Source organism: Pan troglodytes, chromosome 12, assembly GCF_028858775.2.
Source record: "Pan troglodytes isolate AG18354 chromosome 12, NHGRI_mPanTro3-v2.0_pri, whole genome shotgun sequence".
NCBI classification, from domain to species: domain Eukaryota; kingdom Metazoa; phylum Chordata; class Mammalia; order Primates; family Hominidae; genus Pan; species Pan troglodytes.
This window is the reverse complement of record NC_072410.2, coordinates 12,904,752-12,930,891: the sequence shown is the minus strand read 5'-3', so window position 1 is coordinate 12,930,891 and position 26,140 is coordinate 12,904,752. Positions and strand designations below refer to the sequence as shown.

Below are 26,140 nucleotides of genomic sequence, written 5' to 3'. Positions count from 1 at the left end.
TAAAAAAAATCCTAGAATTTAGAAAAAGAGAATTATTTGATTTCTTATTTCCTCTTTCTGTTCAGGCCTTCTGAAAGTAAAGGTTCTTCCTTTAATTGTTCCCTGTTCTTTCTTCTATTCCTTCTTTGTCCTACTCAAAGGGATAAGTTTGTTGAAATTGACCTAAAGCCAGTCTGCAAACACTGTTATGAGAAAATGCCAGAAGAATTTAAGAGGCTACTTGCCAAACGGGAGAGAGAAGCAAAGGATAAGGACAAGCAGAAAAAGAAAAAGCCAGTCTGTTTGTTTGTAAACTTTTCTATCCCTGTGTCATCATTTTCACTGCTTTCTCCTTTGGTTAGTCCTTTGGAATATGTTTTTGTTCTGTTTCTGTCTTTTGCTTTCTTCCCTCCCTGCAACTTTTGGGCGTGTATTTGTAGTCATCAGAAATTTGGGCCAAGGGGAGCGGATCACGAGGTCAGGAGATCGAGACTATCCTGGCTAACACGGTGAAACCCCGTCTCTACTAAAAATACAAAAAAAAACATTAGCCAGGCATGGTGGCGGTTGCCTGTAGTCCCAGCTCCTCGGGAGGCTGAGGCAGGAGAATGGCTTGAACCCAGGAGGCGGAGCTTGCAGTGAGCCGAGATCGAGCCACTGCACTCCAGCCTGGGCGACAGAGCAAGACTCTGTCTCAAAAAAAAAAAAAAAAAAAAAAGTGTAAGTGGATTAAAAGAGAAACTTGGTCTAGTTCATAGTATTTTTAATAGGGCTTTCCCTGGCTGCTGGAAAACTTAGGCCAGTAAGCATCTCTTTGTTTAAAGTCCTACAAGACAATTTGAAATAATTCATTGTTCATGCCAAAATTCTAAGTACTGTTTTTCTTAGCAAGTGTAACATAATCAGGAACAATGGGTACAAGTAGAACATTCTTTGGATCATATTCAAAGCCTTATTAGCACTGCACCTGAATAATAGGTCATTTTGCCTCACTCATTTGCCAAAGTAGCCATTTCTAAGTTAAGGAAGTTTTTAGGTAGGCTCATAGCCTTGTATTTCGTTTTAGATTGTAAGCTCAATGGCAGGGATACTATATCGGTAATTGTGTTTTCATATAGCAACCACCACAGTATATTCTTGGTGCTTAATAAATGTTTATAATTGTTAACAATAACCTGTTGTATATTGTTTAATTTGAATGGTATATATATGAAATATGTATGAAAATTGAAGTATTCATGAATATATAATAGAAACAAGTAAATGAATAAAATGACCTGGTTACTATAGATAAGCCAAATTTTGAACCATCTAGAACAATGGTGTAGTCTTCCCTCTACTCAATGTAAATGCTGGGTTTTTAAATTATTATTATTCTTAAGAAAGGAGATTACAGGCCAGGCATAGTGGCTCACACCTGTAATCCCAGCACTTTGGGAGGCCGAGGCCAGTGGATCACTTGAGGTCAGGAGTTTGAGACCAGCCTGGCCAACACAGTGAAACCTCATCTCTATTAAAAATACAAAAATTAATAGGGCGTGGTGGTGTGCACCTGTAGTCCCAGCTACTTGGGAGGCTGAGGCAGTAGAATCACTTGAATCCAGGAGGCAGAGGTTGCAGTGAGCTGAGATTGCACCATTGCACTCCAGCCTGGGTGACAGAGTAAGAAAGACTCCATCTCAAAAAAAAAAAAAAAAAAAAGAAAGGAGATATACAGCTTAATAAAAAATTCAGCAAGCCCTGAGTCACTGTGTGCAGTGTGCTGGGAAGACACCCACTACCAGGGCATTCCTCTTCCAGTGCTTGGTCCGCCCAGCTCTGCATCCACCTTAAATGTAGAGAATCCTGGGGGCTCTGTCTGAGTCTTGCGTTCCATTTCCTTCCCTGTAGAGGTGAGACAGGTCATTACATCTCCCTGTGGGAAGTGTTGGATGGGGTGAGCACAGAGCATGCTCTGTTGAGATGTTGAGAGATGAACAGAAGTTGGCCAGGCGGGGAAGGAGGATAGGGAGTGGGCATCCCAGGCCACGGCAGAAGGACTGCTTGAGCCCAGGAGTTCCAAGACAAGCCTGGGCAACATAGCAAGACCCCAGTTCTACAAAAAATTAAAAACTAGGCAGGTGTGGTGGTGAGACCCCGTCTCTACAAAAAATCAAAAAGTTAGGCATGGTGGCACATGCCTATGGCGACCAGCTACTCTGGAGACTGAGGATGGGTTGAGCCCAGGTCAAGGCTGCAGTGAGCTATGACCGCACCGCTGTACTCCAGCCTGGGGGACAGTGAGACCCTGTCTGAAAAAAAAATTAAATAAAAAAAAAATCTACTTGGGAAATACTTATAATAGTAAAAGCACGATCTAAAATACTATACATGATCATAAATATGTGCAAAATGGCCTTTTGAAAAGATGGAGGGAATATATCAAAATGTTACGGAAATGGTTTTTAAATTTTTTGTTTGGAGTTTTTTTGTTTTTTGTTTTTGTTTTTGTAGAGAAAGGGGACTCTTCAGATGGTGCTTTCAGCTTGCCAAAATTCTATAATAATAGGAAATGGTAACTTTATTTTTTGAACTTGCTCTGTTAAATCAATTAAATGCATATGCTACAATATTGTTTTCATAATTTTTTGGCAAAATTTTCCCCATAGATGGAGCCATGCTGAGCTTTAGCTGCTTTTAAGCAGCTCCTGTCTTAATTATCACAAATTCTAACTTAGTAGAGTTAAAAGTAAAGCCTTCACTCTGATGAACCAGTCACGCTGCCTGGTAAAATTTTAGATCTCAGAAGCCATTTACCCTTGCAATAAAAGTTAGTGACATTCTGGCCAGGCGTGATGGCTCACACCTGTAATCCCAGCACTTTGGGAGGCCAAGGCAGGCAGATCACCTGAGGTCGGGAGTTCGAGAGTAGCCTGACCAACATGGAGAAACCCTGTTTCTACTAAAAATACAAAATTAGCCGGGCATGGTGGCACATGCCTGTAATCCCAGCTACTTGGGAGGTTGAGTCAGGAGAATCGCTTGAACCCGGGAGATGGAGATTGCAGAGAGCCGAGATCGCACCACTGCACTCCAGCCTGGGCAACAAGAGTGAAACTCTGTCTCAAAAAAAAAAAAAAAAGAGCAACTAGAGCAGTGGTCCCTAAGTGAAGCTTCCTCTGTATTTACATCCTCTCCTTATCACTTGCATCACCATCTGCCTCCTGTCCGATCATCGGGCGCATCAGATTCTTATAGGGGCACAAACCCTATTGTGAACTGTGCATGTGAGGGATCTAGGTTGGGTGCTCCTTATGAGAATCTGATGCCTGATGATCTGTCACTGTCTCCCATCACCCTCAGATGGGACCATCTAGTTGCGGGAAAACAAGCTCAGGACCCCCACAGATTCTACCTTATAGTGAGTTGTGTAATTATCTCATTATATATTACAATGTAATAATAGAAGTAAAGTACACAATAAATGTAATATGCTTGAATCATCCTGAAACCATCTCCAAAGTACACAATAAATGTAATATGCTTGAATCATCCTGAAACCATCTCCACCACCACCGTCTGTGGAAAAATTGCTTTCCATGAAACTGGTCCATGGTGCCAAAAAGGTCAAGGACCACAAAAAAGGTTGAGGACCACAAAAAAAAAGAAGTGCATCAGAGGCCAGGCACGGTGGCTCACGCCTGTAATCCCAGCCCTTTGGGAGGCCTAGGCAGGCAGATGGCTTGAGTCCAGGAGTTCAAAACCGGCATGAGCAACACAACGAGACCCCATCTCTACTAAAAATACAAAAAATTAGCCAGGTGTGGTAGCATGCACCTGTAGTCCCAGCTACTCGGGAGGCTGAGGCGGAAGAATCCCCTGAGCCCAGGACGTCGAGGCTGCAGTGAGCCATGATCATACCAGTGTACTCCAGCCTGGGCGACAAAGTGAGACCTTTCTGAAAAACAAAAAAAGAAAAAGAAAAAAAAAAAGCATCAGCATATAATGTGATAAGAATCAATGTTAGAAATATGAATGGGAGGCCAGGCATGGTAGCTCATGCCTGTAATCCCAGCACTTTGAGAGGCCGAGGCAGGCGGATCACCTGAGATCAGGAGTTCAAGACCAGCCTAACCAACGTGGCGAAATCCTGTCTCTACTAAAAATACAAAAATTAGCTGGGTGTGGTGGTGGGCGCCTGTAGTCCCAACTACTCAGGAGGCTGAGGCAGGAGAATTGCTTGAAACCAGGAGGCAGAGGTTGCAGTGAACTGCAGTTGCACCAGTGCACTCCAGCCTGGGTGACAGAGCGAGACTCCATCTCAACAACAACAGCAACAACAACAACAACAACAAATATATATATACATATATATATATATGTATGTATATATATGAATGGGATACAGAGATTGCTCAGAGAGACTGGGTGATTGTAGGGCATCTGCAAAGATTTCCCAAAGGTGGTGAAGGCTGCACTGGGGTTTGAAAGACATGGAAGGAGCTTTCCAGAGGGAGAAAGGGGAAAGGGCGGAGGGCGGGGTGGGGGGTGAGTGGGCTTTTTAGGCAAAGGGACCCGCCTGTAAGAAGAGCCTGGTGTGATAAGAGAATGTTGAGAAATCCCATTTAGTTGAGGTTAAGCTCTGGTGAGAGATATGAAGTTGGAGACGGGTGGCTAACGTGGACCTATGCCTAGCACGGCACCTGACATGGCAGAGGCAGTCAATAAATATCTGCTGATTAATTGTCAGACATCGGTTGGCTTTTGGGATACTGACAACACAGTGTCTTGTCAGCTAAGAATCAGATCCTGGATGGTGGGGGTTTCATCAAAGCCATTCTACCATACACAGTCCTGCCAAGCCTCTCCAGGCAAGAGCCCTTTATCTCACCGTACTATTGCAACCACAAAAAAGGGAATAGTACAAGAAAAGATAGGCCATAATAGATGACTGATGCCAGAGGAATGGGATAGTAATGTGATAGGAACTCAAAGGATAGAAAAAGCGAACACTCTGTAGTAGAGTGGTCAAGGAAGTTTTCACAAAGGGGTAGGACTTGAGCTTGGCTTTGAACAATAAGGGAAAAAAGTGAAGGGAAAACCCACAGAAGGGGAGAAATTAGCTGCAAACTATCTATCTGATAAGGGATTAATAACCAAAAGATAGGGTGGGCGCAGTGGCTTACGCCTATATTCCCAGCACTTTGGGAGGCTGAGGTGGGCAGATCACGAGGTCAGGAGTTCAAGACCAGCCTGGCCAACATGGTGAAAACCTGTCTCTACTAAAATACAAAGCAAAACCAAAATGAAAACCACACAAATTTCATGTTTTTGTTTGGGATTATTGCCTGACTCTCATTCCACCTCTGAGAGATCCTCCACCACTCCAGAAACACCAGCACAGCCAGGTGGTCATTGCACCTCTGAGAAACCCTCCTCCACTCCAGAGACACCACACAGTCAGGTGGTCGTCCCACCTCTGAGACACCCCTCCCTCAGCCAGGTGGTGGTTCCTTCTCAGAATTTCAGCCCCACTTTCTATTTCTTCAATCATTTAGGTTCTGAGAACCCCAAACTCTTACCTTGGTTCCTCCAGCCTTGGGGTCGGCACAGTTTTAGATCTGTGGCATCTTTTTGTCAAATTCCCCGTATTCAAGTCTCTTTTTTTGTTTTTTGAGACAGAGTCTCGCTCTGTCGCTCAGGCTAGAGTACAGTGGCGTGATCTCGGCTCACTGCAACCTCCACCTCCTGGGTTCAAGTGATTCTTGTGCCTCAGCCTCCTGAGTAGCTGGGATTACAGGTGCATACCACCACACCAGCTATGTTTTTGTATTTTTAGTAGAGAGGAGGTTTTGCTCGGTTGGCCAGGCTGGTCTCGAACTCCTGGCCTCAAATGATTTGCCTGCCTTGGCCTCCCAAAGTGCTGGGATTACAGGGATGAGCCACTGCACCCAGCCAGATCTCTTTGTTATAGGAAGCTTGTGTAGTTTCTGTTTTCCTGACAGATTAATGACCAACACAACTGATGAGGGTAAGACAAATTTAGAAGGTCATCTTCTCCAGCACTGATGATGCATCAACATACGGGCACTCATTCAGTGTCGGGAGTGTAAATTACTGCAGCCTTTGTAACAAAAATTCGGCAGTAACTCCTATCGTTCAAAATGCATAAGCAATTTGGCTGAGCAATTTTACTTCTACATCCCTAAATTAGAGCCACATTCTCTGATGTGTCTAAAGGCACTCTTGCATATTTATTACTGCAATGTTTGGACTTAAATATCCACAACTGGATAACAGGGTAATTAAACAGTTAATTATAATATGGCTCATCCATCTGTTATGCAAATGAAATCAATCTCTGTGCACTGCGGTGGAAAGATTTTCTGAACATAGTTCAGATTTTTTAAAAAAGGCCAACTGTTGGGTGGGCGCGGTGGCTCACGCCTGTAATCCCAGCACTTTGGGAGGCCGAGGCGGGTGGATCACGAGGTAAGGAGATTGAGACCATCCTGGCTAACATGGTGAAACCCCGTCTCTACTAAAAATACAAAAAAAGTTAGCTGGGCCTGGTGGCGGGTGCCTGTAGTCCCAGCTACTCGGGAGGCTGAGGCAGGAGAATGGCCTGAACCCAGGAGGTGGGGCTTGCAGTAGCTGAGATCGTGCCACCGCACTCCATCTTGGGCACTCCAGCCTGTGCAATAGAGCAAGACTCCATCTCAAAAAAAAAAAACAAAAACAGAAAAAAACAGGCCAACTGTTGAATAATCCTTCTGGTATAACACCATATATATGAAAACGTATGCAATACACCATAATATCTAAAGCATGTATATATCCAAATGAATATTTTTATTTTAATTTAGTTTTTCTGTGATATTTTTGAACTTAATGGTAATTTCCTACCTATGAGCCAAATAACATAATCACGATTTGAAATACTTAGATCTATAAAGTATTCAATTATTACCAGATAATTAAGATAATCTGCAATTATTAAGTGATTCAGCAAAATGTTTTTATTATATAGAATCTATTAATATCATTCTTAGCCTCAGTTTTTTAAAACTATACTTTTTATTATACTTTTTATATTATAAAATGAGATTTATTTTATAGTTCATCTCCCTCGGAACTTATCTAAAGGGATTCAGTTCTTGAGTACAAAAATAATCATGACATGTACTTTTTGTGCTGTAAGAGATCCCACACAATATACCTTAAGGCAGGATAATCATAAGACTCCAGCGTTAGGAAGTTTGACCGCATTATCCTAGTAATGAGAGATATTAACTAGATCAATGTAATGGATTAAAAATTAAACAGGCTAAAGATATATTTGTATGAAATGACCACATTGTTCAAGCTATGTATATTTTGCATGTTGATTAGCTGAATGATCCAATTCCGTTAGACTACTGAAATAACCAGGTCATGCTTGAGATAGTAATATAGACAGAAACCAAAGCTACTTATTGTGGATAAAGAAACCTAAAATCTAATATCAAATATCTTTACCTCTCCACACCTATGTTGTGTTTTAACATTCTAATGACTCAACATTTTCTAAATAAATACATGCTTAGTTTTTGTTTTTGTTCTTATTTAAGTAACTCAAAATTCTTTTATGAGTTACTAGAAACTATTCAAACACTGCTTCTTAAAAGAGAAATCTTTATTTTTTTCTTCTGGGAAGTTTACACAAAGTAAATATATTTACCTCATGTGTAATTACTAAAACATTAAGAAGCCAGGTTCAGTGGCTCACGCCCGTAACCCCAGCACTTTGGGAGGCCAAGGCCGGTGGATCGCCTGAGGTCAGGAGTTCCAGACCAGCCTGGCCAACATGGTGAAAACCCGTCTCTACTAAAGATACAAAAATTAGCTGGGCATGGTGGTGTGCACCTGTAGTCCCAGCTACTCAGGAGGCTGAGGCATGAGAATCGCTTGAACCTGGAAGGCAGAGGTTGCAGTGAGCTGAGATTACACCACTGCACTCCAGCCTGGTGACAGAGCAAGACTCCGTCTCAAAACAAAAACGAAAACGAAAACAAAAACAATTAAGAAGTATTCTTTAACCATTTATGTTAAAACCTATAAAAAGTCAAAAGCATCAGCTGAGTTTGGTGGCCCACGCCTCTAATCTTAGCACTTTGGGAGGCTGCAGGGGGTGGATCACTTGAGCCCAGGAATTCAAGACCAGCCTGGGCGACATGGTGAAACCTTATCTCTACAAAAAAATACAAAAATTAGCCAGGCATGGTGACACACACCTGTATTCTCAGCTTCTTGGGAGGCTGAAGTGGGAGGATCACCTGAGCCCGGGAGGCCAAGGTGCAGTGAGCCGTGATTGTGCCACTGCACTCCAGCCTGGGCATCAGGGTGAGACCCTGTCTAAAGAAAAAAAAAAATCAAAAATATCCAAGTAATGAAGGCCAAGAATCCCAAGGAAAAGTGGTTCAAGGTAGAAAGCATGGTGAAAAATGAAAAAAAAAACCACCCAGAAATTTAAAATGTGAAATATAAATACACCCTATGATTTATGATACAGAATTCTGCATTGAACCCCAATTCTTTCAGGACATGTGATCTTAGATAATACACTCAAGCTGCTTGACACTGAATTTTCTTGAAGGTAGTGTTTGAGAGGTGTTTCCAGCTCTGCTGCAGGAAGCACATCCCTGTGTGCTAATGCCCTTTGCATAGTGCCTGCCACACAGTAAGAACCAAAAAATGGGCAGTTCTTTGACTCGCAAAACTGTCAAAATGGGCATCCCCAAAAGCAGAACGCTGGCAAGTGCCTTTAATGACACAAAATTCTGGCACTGGGCACATTTCCTCCCTTCCTCCCTGCTCTTTTGTATGGATCCATTCCCTCCCATAGCACAGCGGTTTCCTTCCCCTCCAATGTAGAAATGCCTTTCTAGTGGTGAGAAGGACATGAGTGATACACAGAAATACCTTTCCAAGGCTGCTTGGCCAAGCTCCTTTCCTGCCCGCCTCTCTTTGGCCACCTCCTGTTGGGGTGAGTGACAGCAGAGAGGGTACCCTTAGCAAAGCCCAGCAAGGTTGCAGGGCTACAATGTCCAGCAGCCAAGAGCTGAGGTGCCTGCCCACATGCCCAGGCCCCGGCACCCCTGGCTGCAAGCCTCGTGCATCCTCCCAGGCTGACGTGGAAAGAAAAGATGGGGATCTGGGAACATTTTCACTTGGCAAAGGTAGATGAGCAAAGCCCACACAGCCATGCTGACAGTCCTGGTCTCCTGGCCCGTCCCTACCACCTCCCTGTGCAGAGCCAAGAGTGCTGTACTCCCTGCTGCCCCAGAGTGTGCCACGTGGTGTGATGGTTAATTTCAGTGTCAGCTTGACTGGGCTACGAGGTGCCCAGATAGCTGGTAATGCATGGTTTCTGGGTGTGCTTGTGAGGTGTTTCTGGAAGAGATTAGCATTTGAACCAGTGGACAGAGTAAGAAGGTCTCTCTCACCAACGTGGGCAGGCCTCACCCCATCCACAAGGGCCACACAGAGCAAGACAGCAGAAGAAGAGCAGACTCTCTCTTTCCTTGAGGACTGAAGTCTCCCTCCCCAGCCCACCCTCACCTTGTCCTCAGGCCTTTGGCCTCATGCTGAATGACATTGTCGGCTTCCCTGGGTCGCACACCTTCGGACTTAGCCTGAATTATGCCACCGGTGTTCCTGGGTCTCCGGCTTGCAGATGGCAGATTGTGAGACGTCTCAGCCTCCATAATGGTGTGAGCCGGTTCCCGTAATAAATCTCCTCTTATCTATATGTCTATATATATCCTACTGCTTCTGTTTCTCTGGAGAACCTTGACACACACATATGGAGACAGGCGAGGGGAGCTGGTGGGAGCTGACACCCTCCCCAGGCTTGTGAACCAGGGAGCACTTCTCCCCTAGCCTATGTGAGGAAGGGCGTGGGGTCTTGGGCACAGGGAAACCTGAGCCCCACCAAGATATTCAGGCGCATGGATTTCTCCCCACCCTTCTGAACTCAGGGCTGCCCACCCCAAACCTTCAAGTTCCACTTTTGGGATATGTGAAGCCTCTTGTCTTTCACTCTCCCTGGATGCTCCATGGGGAGGTTCGGCCCCTAAGGCTCACAGCCTCCTTCACTCCGCTTCCTGCCAAATGCATCTCCAGGCAATGGGGGAGGCCTGAGAGGCCCAGGGCATGGGGCTTGTTCTTTTTTGAGCATTTTCACTTTTACAAGCCCTGGAACATTTGTTCATTGGGTTTTTGCTTTATCTTTCTAATGACAGTCTATTAAAAATAACAATTTTTCTGCTGGGTGAGGTGGCTCACGCCTGTAATCCTAGCACTTTGGGAGGCTAAGGCAGGTGGATCACCTGAGGTTAGGAGTTCGAGACCAGCCTGGTCAACATGGTGAAACCTCATCTCTACTAAAAATACAAAAATTTGCTGGGTGTGGTGGCGGGTGTCTGTAGTCGCAGCTACTCTGGAGGCTGAGGCAGGAGAATCGCTTGAGCCCGGGAGGCGGAGGTTGCAGTGAGCCGAGATCACACCATTGCATTCCAACCTACTGTTCCATTGCACTCTAGCCTAGGCAATAAGAGCGAAACTGCATCTCAAAATGAATGAATGAATGAATGAATAAATAAATAAATAAAAGGCTGGGCGTGGTGGCTTACACCTGTAATCCCAGCAATTTGGGAGGCCGAGGTGGGTGGATCACCTGAGGTCAGGAGTTAAGAGACCAGTCTGGCCAACATGGGGAAACCTCGTCTCTGTAAAAAATACAAAAATCGGCTGGGTGTGATGGCGGACACCTGTAATCCCAGCTACTCGGCAGGCTGAGGCAGGAGAATCAATTGAACTGGGGAGGTGGAGGTTGTGGCAAGCTGAGATCGCAGCACTGCACTCCAGCCTGGGCGACAGAGTGAGACTCAGTCTCAATAAATAAATAAATAAATAAATAAATAAAACAATTTTTAAAAGTGAGGTAACTTTACAAATGCAAGTGAGTGAAGCAGGACGATGGCAGGGCAGCAAGCCACTGTCATCCTCTCTCCCTGATCCTTTCCATTCCTAGAGGCCACGGCCAGCTCTCAGTAAAAGCTACAGCTGACCCATTCCTTTCCCCAAGCCCAGGCTCCTGGGACACCCCAGACCTTCCCCCATAGGGCACAGACAGATGATGCCCTCCCCTTTTGTAAGGAACAAATATATTTGGGAAGAATAAATGCCTTTGGTTGTGAGAATCAGAGGCCCTCCTGTTTGGAGGACATGGTGTTGAAAGAACAAACTGATATTCTGTATTTGTGGTAAGACCCTTCCGGCGGCTGTGGAGGAGGACATGGGCCTCAGACATGGCTTAGGGGTGTCCAGGGCTGGCAGGGCCTGGAAGGTGCTGCCTTTCCTGGGGAGTAAGAGAGTGGGATTGCTTAAAACCATGGCGTGACCCGGCAATCTCACAGATCTCGAGGCATGTGATCCTGTCTCAGGCCCCTGTTTTCTACCTTTGGGCTCTACTTGTCCTCAGGTTCCTCCCAGATGGGATTTCCTTCCATGTATAAACCCTGCCTGTGAGCCTAGGCGTCTCTGTTAGGACGCTGGTATGTTCCTCTGGTTTTATAGCTCTTTGCCCACGGCAGCTCCGATGTCAGGTGGCCTGGGCCCTGCACAGGTCGGTGGGAGGGTGCAGGCCCTGGGTGAGGAGATCAGGGACGTGATGGCTCATTGGACCTCAAAGGTGATGGGAAAGAGCAGTGTCTTCCCTGGCTCCCCACACAGCAGTATGTTGGCCTCCAGGGCTGTTCCATCACCCATGACAGCATGGACCGCGCTGTAGCCACTCTGGAAAGCGATCCTTGGAAGGGAGCTTGTGTAGGAGATAGGAGGACTGATGTGCACCCAGCAGTGTCATGGGGACAGGGCGCTGGCCAGCTGGGCGGGACTCACCCTCCTGACACCCAGTTTCCAGGATACTCCTTCACCCCCACCCCAGGGCAGATCCCTGCCCTAGATTTTCTCCCTCTCATGTCCAGCAAATGCTGTGCCAGAGCCCTGGAATTCCATGGGGCAAGCTAGGAAGATGGAGAGCTGAAATGAGGAAGTCATCACCTTTTCCAAAGAGAAGGTAGGCCTAGTACCACCCGGGTGCCCCTTGGGCGAGCTCTCCGGGCTGGGGAACAGGAGTAGGGGCTATGTCAGGTGCAGACAGAAGCAGGGAATCTTCCAGGAGGCACTGTAGAATGTTCCATTGCAGCAGCTCATACCCTGTCAGGCTTAGACATTTAGACATTGAGACTTGGAGATCCCTGGCAATTCATATTCAAGGTCAAAGGGCCAGTGACAGAAAGAGGAAGGCCCACTGTGTCATTCACAAAGTGCATCCAAACCCATCATCCCAGGTGATCCTCACAATAACCCCGTGAGATTTGCAGGCCAGGAGCCTCCTCAAAGGAGGAGTCAGGAATGTCGGGGTTAAAAACTCCTCCAAGTCAGGACCAGGAAATGCTGTCTCCAGCACCAAGCTAGGTTCCCTGTGCTTCCTCCCACACCACAGCTTATGGGCGACTGCCACCTCATGGACAGAGCCCTTCCCTGTCCAATTTCCACCAGGCTCCTTCCTCTGATCATCCCCTCAGACACCTTGTTTTCTGAGGCCAGTCACTCTGGGAACTGTTGTCCTTGGCAAGTGGGGACCTGGGACTTTGCAGAAAGCAGATGCTAAGGTCATACTTGGCTGGGACCAGCATTGGACAGCAAACCTCACCTTTTATTTTTAAATTTTATTTATTTACTTATTTGAGACACAGTCTCATTCTTATCCAGGCTGGAGTACAGTAGTGTGATCACGGCTTGCTTCAACTTCTGCCTCCCCAGCTCAGGTGATCCTCCCATCTCAGCCTCCCTAGTAGCTGGGACTATAGGCTTGTACTGCCATGCCCAGCTAATTTTTGTATTTTTTGTAGAGACAGGGTTTGGCTATGTTGCCCAAGCTGGTCTCAAACTCCTGGGCTCAAAAGATCCTCCTGCCTCGGCCTCCCAAAGTGCTGGGATTATAGATTTGAGCCACTGCGCCTGGAGAAACCTCACCTTTTGAAACTCATGCCTTGTTTGTCCTCCTGCCAGCACATTGGTGCTGCCTCCTAAGGAAGCAGCAAACATCCATTATCAACAAATATGCTGACCTCCTAGGGTGATTTAAGATTGGTGGTCTTTGATAGTGATAGTAAAGTGATTGAAATATTTATTCCATCCTCTACAAAACTCAAGTAAAAATAGTTTTCTGCATGTGGTCCTCAATATATTCAGTCCATGGGTTCAACCAATCGCAGGTGAAAAATATAAAAAAATAAAAATAAAAAAGCAATACAGCGTAACAACTATTTACATAGCATTGACACTATATTAGGTGTTATAAGGAATCTAGAGATGATTGAGAGTACACAGGAGGATATGCTCAGGTCATATGCAAATACTACACCATTTTCTATCAGAGACTTGATTGAGTCTCTGTGGATTTTGGTATCCTTGGGGATCTGGAATCAGTCCCCCACGGACCCTGAGGGCTGAGTGTGCGTCCATCCTGGGATTGATCAGTGTCTCCCCAGAGTCTCCGAGAGGCTCAGTCTTGCTCTCTCAGTGTGATTTTGTGATATTATAAGCATGTGACTGGTCTGTGTCCCCAGTCCCTGGCAGTAGAGTTCTTAAACCCTTGCAGTTTTCTGAGACCTGTAGGGGTGACAGGAGCTTCTTTTGTTCTGAGGTGACTCTTGGTAGGCTCCTAGGAAGCTTCAGGGTGGCCCTGGTCAGAAAGACCACACACATGATGAGAGGGTTGAAACAGTCTGTCCGACCTCTGCACCCCCAGGGAGAGAAGAGGGCTGGAGATTGAGTGAGTCACCAGTGGCCAGTGATTTAATAAATCATGCCACATGATGGAACCCCCATAAAGCCCCCAGGCAACTGGGTTCTGAGAGCTCCCACGTTGGTGACCACAGGGAGGTGCTGGGAGGGTGTTGTGCCCAGAGGGTATAGGAGCTCTGTGCACCCCCTGCCATGGTGCCCTGTGCATCTCTTCCTCTTGGCTGTTCTGGAGTAGTGTCCCTTATAATAACCAGTGATAGGAAGCTGAGTGCTTTCCTGAGTTCTGTGCATCATTCCAGCTAATCATGGAGCCTGGGGATGGGGTTATTCAAACCTTCCATTGAAAGCTGGCCAGTCAGAAGTACGAGAGGCCTGGGGCTTGTGATTGGTGTCTGAAGTGAGGGCAGCCTTATGGAGCTGAGCCCTTAACCTGTGGGGTCTGCACTAACTCTGTTTAGTAAGTGTTAGAATTGAGTTGTGCATAAAAGCAGTTCGGACTAGGCTGGCCATAGAGGAGATGACAGGCCTGGTGCAGATTCACCTGGGAAGGGAAGGCAGCTGATGAACAGGGGCTGTGGGATACTCTCCTGGGCTGCCAGGAGCCAGTCTATGGCCCCAAAAGCATAGTGTGTAGGGTTTTAGCCTGGAATCCAGGAGAGACTGGAGAGAAGCCCCAGTCTGCCCTCCACCTCCTGCCCCGCCCATCAGTTCCTCTAGACTGATGTTCTCCTCTCTCCTATGACTTTCTACCCTAGGGGGGGTCTCTGTAAGCCAATAATTGATTAGAAAAGTGAAAAGAAGGCAAATGAAACCAAGAGTCAGAGTCTTTTAGTGGGCTGGGCTTAGGGTTCCTTCATCAGATGGATGTCTCTGTCTTTCTTGCATATTGGTGACTGGATGCACTGAATGCAGTTGCATTACAGGAAAAAGATGTCCACCTCACACAAATAATGGAAGAGGGTTCCAAAGCCCCAGGCTCACCAAATGCGGGAGAAGCCACCTTCTCGTCATCTAAAGTGTGCTGCTGCCTCAGCAACGGGCCCAGAGAACACTCAAAATGAGTGTTAAATTCCAGGCGCGCATCACAGCGCTGGGGGAGGAAACTGCTCTGGGTCCATCGGGGCAGACCTACTCCTCCTACCACCTAGATCCTTCCATCCTGCTCTGGGACTACCTGTTTTTCATCAAACTTACTTTACTGCAAGTTTCTTTCTTTCTTTCTTTCTTTTGAGACGGACTCACTCTGTCGCCCAGGCTGGAGTGCAATGGCGCGATCTTGGCTCACTGCAAGCTCTGCCTCCCAGGTTCATGCCATTCTCCTGCCTCAGCCTCCCGAGTAGCTGGGACCACAGGCACCTGCCACCACGCCTGGCTAATTTTTTTGTATTTTTAGTAGAGACGGGGTACTGCAAGTTTCTTTACTCCACCTACAACCCAGACACTGGCAGAGTTTCCCTCCCATCCTTAGAGATAGAGGGTAAAACCACATGTTTGGAGGTTTAAAGATTTCCCAGAAGTCTTTTTCTAATTTTCTGGCATTAAATTGAAAAGAAAATAGAATGCACAGATGAAACATGCAAGGTGATGAATTTTCGCAAAGTCAATGTGCTGTGCAAGTAAGACTCAGGTCAGAAAACAGATTTATCCCAAATTTATCTGATAAGAGGACCCCAAATGCTGACTGCTCAGCCTCCTACTCCATGACATCTCCATACGTGCAACACCACCTCCCCACAGCTCCTGTGGAAGGCCTGGATTGCTGCCATGTGAACTTGGAAATGTCATTTCTCCTTCTGGCCATGCTGGGTTGAAGTTAAATGATTTCATATATTGTCTTCCTCCGTTAATCCTTCCAGTGGCTTCTCTTTATATCCACATTAAAACCCAAGTACCTTTCTTGCCTATGTAGTAGGCAGCCTCACTAATGGCTCCCCGTGATCCACACCCCTGGGATACACATCCTTGTGCAATGCCCTCCCTTTGAGTGTGGACTAGACCCTGTTCTAATCACAGAATATGGCAAAAGTGATGGGATATCTCCTCCAAGCTTTACTTGTTAGTAACCATGGCTGACATTTTCTCAGATCTTCTCAGCTCTCTCTTCCCCCCTCTCTCCCTCCTCTCTTTCTCCTTTCCTCTCTCTGAACCCTGGCTCTGGGGAGCAGCTGCTCTGTTAGGAGCTGCCCTAAGGGGAGGCTCCTGTGGCTTAGGACCCAGAGAGGACAACAGAGGGGAACTTGGTCCTTCAGTCCACATGGAATCCTTCCAATAGCCCCATGAATGAACTTGAAAGTAGATCCTGCCCCAGTTGAGTCTCAGAGGAGACCTCAGTCCAGCCCCCTGAGAGACCATATGGTAGAAGCACCCTGTTGAGCTGGGCTGGGCCTGGGTCTGTGGAAACGGAGATAGTGAGCGCCCATTGTTATGGGCGGCTACGGGTGGGGCAGTGTTTCCACACAGCAGTGGGGCCATCATACAGTGGACCTGGCCCAGGATCTGCTCCACCCTTCCCTCCCTCCCCTGCTCTCCCCCCAGCTCCCTCCAGCCACGCTGTCCCCCTTTCTAAGCTCCTCTCTGGACAAACTAATGTCTGTCCTAGAGCCCCTGCACAGTTCCACCTCCCCACACTGTGCTGGAAATGCCTGCAGGGCTGGCTCCCCCTTGTCATTCTGCTCATGGCATGACTGTCACCTCAGGGAGGCCTTTTCAGATCCCCCCACCATGAAGTGGCCCCCAGCCTCCCCTGCAGCAGTTGCTTTACTTCGACACAGCACTTGCTCCTTTCCCCACTTATATGTTTTGTGGCTTGGTCCCGCTCCCCCTCCAGATGGTGCGCTCCTGGAGGGCAGGGACCATACCATGTCTGTCTTTTTCACTGCAGCACCCAAGCTGAACTCAGGCCCTGGAACAAGGTAAGTGCTCTGGGTATCATGACTGAATGAGTAAATGAGAGGATCTGGAGCCCCTCACTCCCACATCCTACCACGGACCAGCTCGGACTGTGGAGATGGATGCTGACAATAGGAAATGCAGGTCAGGTTGGAGGCAGGGGAATGGCCTGAATGACCCCTGGCTCTTCCCTGGCTCAGGTGCTCCTGCAGAACACAGTGGGCACATGTCTCCCCCTGGTGGCCAGAGCGTGCACTGCATCCAAAGAAGGAAAACCACAACACAGAACTTGCAAGGCAAATCCACGCTCCCACATCCCAGGGGGCAAAAATCCAAGAGGATTGAGAGAAATATCAGAAAACCCTCTTATTCCTACTGCCAGCACTGGCCTGGGGTCCAGACACTTCCAAGGCCTCCTTACCACATCCAGGGAGGTGGCCCCGGCTCCACTTCCACAGTAGGAGGACCTGAGGCTCCCACACTGGGGTCTTTGCCCTTGTCCAGGGATGCGTGGTCCATGCTCTGCTGCTCCAAGTCTCAGTGCATCAACCACCCTGTCTCTCTCTGCTCAGAAGGAACTCCAGGGGTAGAAAGCATTTTCTAAGAACCTTGGAGCACAGTGGGTCACCTATGGAGAGCTGGGGCAACGGAGGCTTTCTGAGCCTGTGGGACTCTTGAGGTGACCCACGCCAAGCACCTCAGTATGTAGGGAAGGAAACTGAGGTCTTCTTTCCTGTAGCTCCTTCAGTCTAGGGGGCTCATCCTGGTTGAAGGTGCCCAGAGCAGTGGACACAGGACCCCAGGCCCTGCTTTCCCCTGACTGCCGTGGAGGTGGCACCAGACCAGGCTGACCCAGGGGACCTTAGGGATCCCCCAGCCTGGCCTCTTTGCATCTCTCCCCTTCCCATGCTATGGGCCCTGGTCATGGTGCTGGTGATTGGATGCTGCTGTCTGTAGCAGAGCTGCCTCAGCCTCTTTCTTCTTTCCCCTTGTTACCTCCCCAGGATCCGCTTCTCCTCCCATCCTACCCTTAGTCACCCCCTGTGATGTCAGCTTGTGCGTGCCTGTGGGTATGCACCTTTGGGGATGCTGAGAGGAAACAGCCTCTCCTGGGAAAAGTGAGTCAGGGTCTGCAGGATTTTAGGGGCTCCGATTCCCAAAGCAACCCCATGGGATATGGTTCAGCCCTGGCCTAGGAGATGGTAACTGGACTCTGCCCATGTCCTGTGTCCTGGGCCAGCCCCTCCTCTCTCTGGGCCTGGGTTTCCCAAGTGTCTAATGAGGGGTTGGACTGGAACTGCATATGGAAGTCTCAGTGTGGACCTGTCTGGCTCCCTCCATACCTGGTGGGTGAGTGGGATGTGCTCTGGGGTAACCTTGGGCCTCCTCATGAGTGGGCATGCGTGAACCTTGAAGGGGATGCCTGGGCCTCATGCCCATGGCCACACATGCACACAGGGTCTTCATGGGCCCCAGGCGGCAGGTGCACCAGAGCCACACTGCACAGCACATTGCATGGCACCAGTGGTTCCTCCAGCGCGTGTCCCACGGTTCCTGTCTCCTGCAACCAGGAAGTAAGCCAACCTTACTTAACCACATGGACTTGGAGGAAGGGAGTAGTTCCCCAGGGGAAAACTGAGCCTCTGTGACTATTAGAAGTGGCCATGGATGTGGGACTGGCGAGAGCCCCAGATCTTTACAGTCATGCTGGTCACCTACACCCCTGCCTCTTGCAGGAGCGTGTGTCCCAGGGAAGGGCAGGACTGGTCCCAGCTCACAGAGATTCAGGGAAAAGTGAGTGCCTCAGCTGGGGTTAGATTTGTCTACACACAGCAGAAAGTTCAGAACAGTTGTGGCACAGACAAGAGAGAGTGCTTTCTTTCTCCTGTTAAAGAACTCTGGAGGTGGCTGTCCATGCTGACCCAGGCTGTCCCCATAGCCATCAGCCAGCACCTGTCCTGCTGTCCCAGAGTCTCAGTAGCTGACTTCTGTCCTCAATGCTGTCTCTGGACCCCAGAGGGCTGTGCTTCAGAGATAGGAAGAGGAGAGAAGGAAGGACCAAGACCTGCTCAGCTGTGTGAGTTCCAGGCAGACAGCCTCTGCGAGCCCCTCACAGTGCCTCTGCTCATGCCCAGTTAGCTTGGACTTGTTCTGGTCACCTTAGCTACAAGGTAGGTTAGTTAGGAGCGGTAGCCTTTTTGCTTGGCAAGTTGCTGCCGAGGATAAAACTAAGCCCTCTGTTCTTAAGAAACAGGGAAGTATGAAAATCCCGGGTGAAGACCAGCGTTGTTTCCCTACACTGAACTGCAAGATGAAGGGGAGGAACTGAGTTACCCTTAGATAAATTGGGAATTTATTTGTCTAAAACAGACTCTCTTTTCTTGGTATGTATTCATTGAAGAGAGAGAAAAAGTCATGGCTCTCAGCCAGGATATGTGAGTAGGAAGGCTGCTTTCAGTGCCTAAGCAGGATGATAGGAAGTGATGTGTTGGCTTCCACCTGACTGTAACTTGTAAGGAGCTCTGAGAAAATCCTCTTCTGTTTCATCAATGGGGCAAGGCCAGCACAGGGGTTTATGGAGACTTCTAGGCAAGCAGCATGTTCCTAAAAGCTAAGACTAATTCAAATCTCTAAACTAAAAAAGTAGAATGGTTTGACCCCACCATTTTGACTAGAGATATTTCAATTCTCATAGTGAAGATTAATAATACAAATAATCCATGCAAAATGGATAACAGTTAAAACTATATGTGATACAACTTATGATGACTAAAAATTGTTGGAAGAAAAATATTTTGGAAAATGTTTTGTTGTGTTTAATTTGATCCTGAAAAGTTGACTTAAAGAAATACTGATCCCTAAAGAAAACTTACGATAGCAGAATCTGTAGTCAGTTAATTTTGATGTGGCCCAAAACAGAGTCATTTAAATAAAAAAAAATCCTGATAAAATAGTTTTGGTGAATTAAAAATAAGAGTCGATGAGCTAGAGGCTGGGCATGGTGGCTCACATCTGTAATTCCAGCACTTTGGCAGGCCGAGGCAGGTGGATCGCTTGAGGCCAGGAGTTCAAGACCCACCTGGCCAACATACAAAAAGTAGCCAGGAATGGGTGAGGCATGCCTGTAATACCAGCTACTCAGGAGGCTGAGGCAGGAGAATGGCTTGAACCCAGGAGGTGGAGGTTGCAGAGAGCCGAGATGATGCCACTGCACTCCAGCCTGGGTGACAGAGCAAGACTCTGTATAAAAAAAAATAAAAAATAAAGTGGATGAGTTAGAATTGGGTTTCTATCCTTTATTTTTATAAAATGGATCAAGGTTTTAACATGTCTGAATAAAATTTGCCATGGACAGCTGCCCAACCTTGACCTGCTCAATCTCTTCCAGACCTTCTGCCAGAAAGTGGGCCTGCTGTGCACGCTTCAGGGTAAGCTGCAGCCCCAGGACTGGACGTTGTTGGACGAACTGCTGCAGGGCCTGCAAACACTGCTGCTCATGATTTTGTGGCAGGCCTCCCATGGCCTCCTCCTGCGCTACCATGTGGAGGCCCTAACCCTGCGTCGCATCAATAGCTTCCGCCAGTACAAGTATGACCTGGTGGCAGTGGGCAAGGCTTTGGAGGGCATGTTCTGCAAGCTCAACCACCTCCTGGAACACCTGCACCAGCTGTTCTTCCTCTACCTGCTCCCCACTCTGTCCCGCTTCGTCTCCATCGGCCTCTACATGCCCGCCACCAGCTTCTTGCTCCTGGTCCTTGGTTTCAAGGCTCTGCAACTGTGGATGCAGCTGCATGAGGCCGGAGTGGGCCTTGAGGAGCTCAGGGGGGCCCCTGACCCTAGTGTCCCCCCTCCCCCAGCACAGGGTGGTAAGCACACAGGTCCCAGACAGGAGCTGGATGGCTCTGAAGCTGGTAGCCCTGATCTACCTAGTACTGCAGCTGGGCTGCATCGCCCTCACCAACTTCTGACTGGACTTCCTGCTGGCCGCCACTATGGTGCTGCTGCTGTGCTCGCCGAGCCTTTGGGCCCTGGACCCTCTATGCTGCCCTGCTGGTGTTGACAAGCCCGGCAGCCACGCTCCTTGGCAGCCCATTCCTGTGGTGGGAGCTGCAGGAGGCACCACTGTCACTGGCCGAGGGCTGGCAGCTCTTCCTGGCAGCACTGGCCCAGGGTGTGCTGGAGCACCACACCTAAGGCGCCCTGCTCTTCCCACTGCTGTCCCTGGGCCTCTACCCTTGCTGACTACTTTTCTGGAATGTGCTCTTCTGGAAGTGAGATCTGCCTGTCCAGGGCACCAGGCTGGGACAGAGACTCCCCAAGGACCCCATTCTGCCTCCTTCTGGGGAAATAAACAAGTGCCTGTTTCAGCTGCTTAAAAAAAAAATACAAAAAAAAAAATGCCCTGGAAAATACTGTGTTAGCAAAAAGATTTAAAGATTGGTATAATTCTGATTTAAATGTTTTATTTAGCACAGAATCAAACATTGCATAGGAACAAAATTTTCTGAGACAAAATGGCTGGGTTTAAATGGGTTTAAATGTCTAAAAAATACTTAGCTAACAGTGTGGTTAAATTTTTACTTATTTTATTTATTTTTGAGATGGAGTTTCATTCTTGTTGCCCAGGCTGGAGTGCAGTGGTGCGATCTCAGCTCACCGCAACCTCCACCTCCAAGGTTCAAGTGATTTTCCTGTCTCAGCCTCCTGAGTAGCTGGGATTAGAGGCGCTTGCCACCACATCCAGCTAATTTTTGTATTTTCAGTAGAGATGGGGTTCGCCATGTTGACCAGGCTGGCCTCGAACTCCTGACCTCAGGTGATCCACCATTCTCAGCCTCCCGAAGTGCTGGAATTACAGGCGTGGGCCACTGCCCCTGGTCAAGTGTTTTTTCTTTTTTTCTTTTGAGACGGAGTCTCACTCTGTTGCCCAGGCTGGAGTGCAGTGGCACAATCGAGGCTCACTGCAACCTCCGCCTCCTGGGCTTAAGCAATTCTGCTGCCTCAGCCTCCTGAATAGCTTGGATTACGGGCGCCCACCACCACACCTGGCTAATTTTTTGTATTTTTAGTAGAGATGGGGTTTCACCATGTTGGCCAAGCTTGTCTTGAACTCCTGACCTCAAGTGATCCGCCTGCTTTGTCCTCTCAAATTGCTGCGATTACAGCCGTGAGACACCGCGCCCGGCCCCGGCCAAGTTTTTAAGCAGATACATTAGTTACATGTGCTGAAATATCAGATGACTCCCCCAGATTTCATTGACTTCACATTATATTTTGGGCCCACCAGAGGTTGCTGGCTGGGCGTTCAGGGTAGAGGCTGCTCCCCTCTGCGTGGGCATGCAGGAACCCAGAATCTTTCCATCAGGTGCCTCCGTCATCTCTGGGACCTCCTCCCACCTGCGTCTATCGGTAGAAGGGGTGAGTGTGAGAAAGGCATTGGAGGCTTTTGTGGGCCAGCTCTGGAAGTGGCTCACGTTAGTCCATTGTCTCCCTTTGGCAAAAGCTGGTCATAGGACACACCTAACACAAGGGGACTATGAACTAGAGCTTTTATTTATTTATTTATTTAATTGTTTGTTTGTTTAGGCCCCATGGGCGCTGTGAACTAGAGCTTCTATTTATTTATTTATTTATGTATTTATTTATTGTTTAGGCACCATGGCCTACACTCCTTTATTAGAGTGAGGGTCCCGAGGACCAGCCCCCATATATGATGGGTCCACTTGAGCCTCCTTAGGAGCCCCATGAGGGAGTGATGGCTTGGGTAGGGAGCCAGGGACCTTGCCCAGCCCGACACTGGAGCAGGAGAGCGGCCTCAGTCCCCACCCCAACCCCAGGAGAGGGCGGGGCGAGAACCGGAGTCAAATCTTGGGCCGGGTCCAAGGGCCTGAACGCCTGGTTTAGGCCGGAAATGGTCTAGTTCTCAGAGGTGGTCTGATCCCTAGCCAGTCCCAGGCCCAGCCCCAGCCCAACACCACCTGGAAGGTTCAAGTACATGGAGGAGAGGAGTAAGGCGGACTTGGGCGTATGGAGAAAGGGGTGAAGGGAGAAACAGGACTTGCGCTCAGGAGGGAGCGTGGCCTACTGGTGGGAAAGCGGGCGTGGCCGCCTGTGCGGGAGGCTGCGGATCCACAGTGGGCGAGACCAGGCCCCAGCCCCATCAGGGCGCGGGGTGCGCGGCCAGGTGGTGCTCCAGCAGCGCCTAGCGAGAGAAGACCTTGCGGTAGACGGGGGAAGGGCGCGCGCTCTGGCCGGTGAGCGCGCATGTGCATATTGAGCGAACTCTTCTGCGTGAAGGGCTTGGCGTAGACCGCGCACTGGAAGGCGTGCACGCAGGTGTGCGTGACCATGTGCTTGAAAAGGCAGTAGCGCAGCGAGAAGGATCGCCATCACACGGCGCACTGGTGCGGCTTCTCCCCCGAGTGGATGAACATGTGCTTGGTGTAGTTTTTCCTTGAGCTGAACGTCTTGCAACAGTGGCCGCACACATAGGCAAGTGGCTCGGCACCTGGAGTGCGAGCAGTGGTGCCTGAGGGGGCCGTGGTGGGAGCAGCAGAGGGAGCCGGGGCCTCCCACGGCTGAGTGCCGGGGGCTGCCTCGGGCTGGAGTGTGGGGTAGAAGGCGGGTGGGGGCGCAGGGGCTGGCCCGGATGGTGCTGGAGGGGGTGGTGCGGGTGGTTCGGGAGCACTCAAGTGAAAGGGGAAGAGTGCGACAGGCGGCCCTGGGGTCTTCACGCCAGGCGGGCGGGGTCCGGCCAGTATGCAGTCGGGCTGGACAGGGGTCTCGGTGGGACAGCCTTCGGGGACAGCGCCATCCTTGTCGTGCCAAGCGGTTACATAGCTGTCTGGAAATACGTCCTCAGCTGCCCCAGATCCCAGAAGAAAATCTCTCCCACACCACTGTAGTCAGAGAGGCCAGTGGGTGCATGGAACTCCTCGCACGCGCTGTCAGCAGCAGCAGTGAGGAAGCCGGCAGCACAGTCTGGGAAGGAAGGAGGTGCTTGGCTCTCTCCCGGGCCGCCACCTTCGCCGTCCTCGCCATCGGTCTCATCGTCAGTTTCCTCGTCATCGTTGTCACCTCGGTCGTCAGGGGCCGCGGACAGTGAGGGGTAGGCACCAAGCCCCTCGGCTTTGGCAGGTGTCGGGGGCGCAGGCAGCTGCAAACTCGCGGGCTGGCGCTGCTTACCGCTGTGCGCGGCACCGGGGTGCCCCGGGGGTGCGCAGCCAGCAGGTGGCGCAGGCGGTGACGCAGCTGCTCAGGTGCGAGTGGCGGGGGCACAGGGGTGGGCAGGGGCGCGGGTGCAGAGGTGCTCGCGGGTGCAGAGGAGCGCGTGCGATAATCTGCGTGCATTCGTCGATAACTGTCTATGCGAAGCACCGACGCAGCCATGAGTACCTGCAGGGCTTCACTCTGTGCCACAACGAGCGAACCGCTGTACAGGAGCTCGACTAGCTGTCGCACCGTCTGCACAGGCACCACCGAAGGCACACGGATCTCAGAGTGGCCGAGCAGCAGCTTGTCTTGGAAGGAGGGCGAGCCGATTGCCAGCCCGCAGCGGTGCGCACGCAGCGAAGCTTCATGAATGCACACAGTCACGTCGCAGAAGTGCCCACCCAGCTTCTGCCCATTGAGGGTCTCAAGCAGAGAGCGTGAGAAGTTCTGCAGATGTATGTGGCGCACAGCCTCTACAGCCGCCGACTCCGACTTCTCTTCAGGCACCAGGCCTGGCCGTGGCCGCCTTCTCACCGACTCCAAGGCAGCACTTCCGGGCGCTTCTCTTTATTTTTATACAGTTTTATTGAGATATAATTTACATGCTATCCAGCCCATCTATTTCAAGTGTACCATGCAAGGGGTTTGTATATATTCACAGAGTTGTGTATCCATCACCATCGTTTTAGAACATTGATCACTCCAGAAGAAACTACGTACCCATCAGCAGCCACTGCCCATTTCCCTGATCTGCCCCGCCCTAGGAAATCCGTAATCACTTTCAGTCTATGGATTTGCCTATTCTAGACCATTCATATAAATGAAGTCACACAACGCTGGGTCTTATGTGACTGGCTTCTATCAACGTTTGCAAGGTTCATTTATGTTCATGGTATGTATCAGTAGCTTGTTACTTTTTATGTTTGACTTCTATTCTGTTACTTACCTACACCATATTTTATCTATCTCTTCTGCAGTTTATGGGATTTAGGTCGTTTCCACGTTTTGGCTGTTCTAAATAATGCTGCTCTGAGCATTCACATACAAGCTTTTCACATGATTTCATTTCTCCAGATCTAGGAGTGCAATTGCTGTATTATATGGCAACTCCGTGTTTCACTTTTTGACAAAGTGCCAGACTGCTTTTCAAAGGACAGCATCATTTTATATTCCTGCCAGCAATGTCGAGGGGTCCAGTTTCCACACATTCTCACAAACACTTACTGTTATCTGTCTCTCTAGGTATTGCCTTCCTGATGGATGTGGAGTGCTTTCTCATTGGTTTTGATTTGCATTGTTTAAATGAGTTATAAGATTGAGCATGTTTTCATGTTTATTGGCTGCTTGTATATCTTCTTTGGAGAAATGTCTATTCAGATTGTCTCCCCATTTTAAAATTGTGTTATTTTCTTTTTTACTATTGACTTGTGAATGTTCAAACATGTATATATATATATATATATATATATATTTTTTTTTTTTTTTTTTTTTTTTTTTTTTGAGACGGAGTCTTACTCTGTTGCCAGGCTGGAGTGCAGTGGCACGATCTTGGCTCACTGCAATCTCTGCGTCACGGGTTTAAGTGATTCTCCTGCCTCAGCCTCCTGAGTAGCTGGGACTACAGGCGTGCACCACCACGCCCGGCTAATTTTTGTATTTTTAGTAGAGACGGGGTTTCACCATGTTGGCCAAGATGGTCTCAATCTCCTGACCTCGTAATCCACCCACGTTGTTCTCCCAAAGTGCTGGGATTACAAGGTGTGAGCCACCGCGCCCGGCCCAAACATTCTTATACAATTCTCTTCTTAGATATAGGGTTTGCAAACATTTTATCTCACATTGTAATTATTTTTTCATTTTCTTGAAAGTCTACTTTGATACAGGAATATTTGTGAATTTTATAAAGTACAGCTTATCTATATTTTCTATTATACTTGTGGTTTTGGTATGATATCTATAAAATCATTGCCTAACCCAAGGTCACAAAGCCTCAGTCCCATATTTTCTCCTACGTGTACTAAACTTTTGGCTCTTATATTTAGGTCTTTGATCCATTTAGGGTTAACTTTTGTAAATGGTGTGAGGGAGGGGACTAACTTCAGTCTGTACATGTGAACATCAATCTGTCCCAGGACATTTTTGAAAAGACTATTCACTCCCCATTGAATTGCCTTGTCTCCCTTGTCAAAGTCACAACAATTACTGTCCTCATTTTTGTATCTGG

The 26,140-nt window shown here is 48.6% G+C and overlaps 1 protein-coding gene and 1 pseudogene across 6 annotated transcripts in view; one reads left to right on the top strand and one right to left on the bottom strand.

Moving 5' to 3' along the window:
- Nucleotides 1-21,156, top strand: part of LOC737606 (LIM and senescent cell antigen-like-containing domain protein 3) — a 53,611-nt gene extending 32,455 nt beyond the window's left edge. Inside the window, exons 10-12 of one of the 6 annotated variants that reach the window (XR_010149249.1) lie at nt 16,697-16,727; nt 18,599-18,781; nt 20,093-21,156. Coding sequence is in view for 4 of the 6 variants with exons in the window: in XM_016944287.4 (XP_016799776.3) it covers nt 16,643-16,727; nt 20,093-20,764 (757 nt within the window). In the remaining 2 variants the exon portion in view is untranslated. Of the gene's footprint in view, nt 1-140; nt 1,154-16,642; nt 16,728-18,598; nt 18,876-20,092 lie in introns of those variants that run through there. The other 5 variants (XR_010149247.1, XM_016944287.4, XM_016944330.4 and 2 more) reach the window with 5 other exon arrangements.
- A 1,621-nt stretch (nt 21,157-22,777) lies between these two features.
- On the bottom strand, nt 22,778-24,597 carry LOC737680 (zinc finger and BTB domain-containing protein 45-like; annotated as a pseudogene).
- Between the last annotated feature and the right edge of the window lie 1,543 nt (nt 24,598-26,140).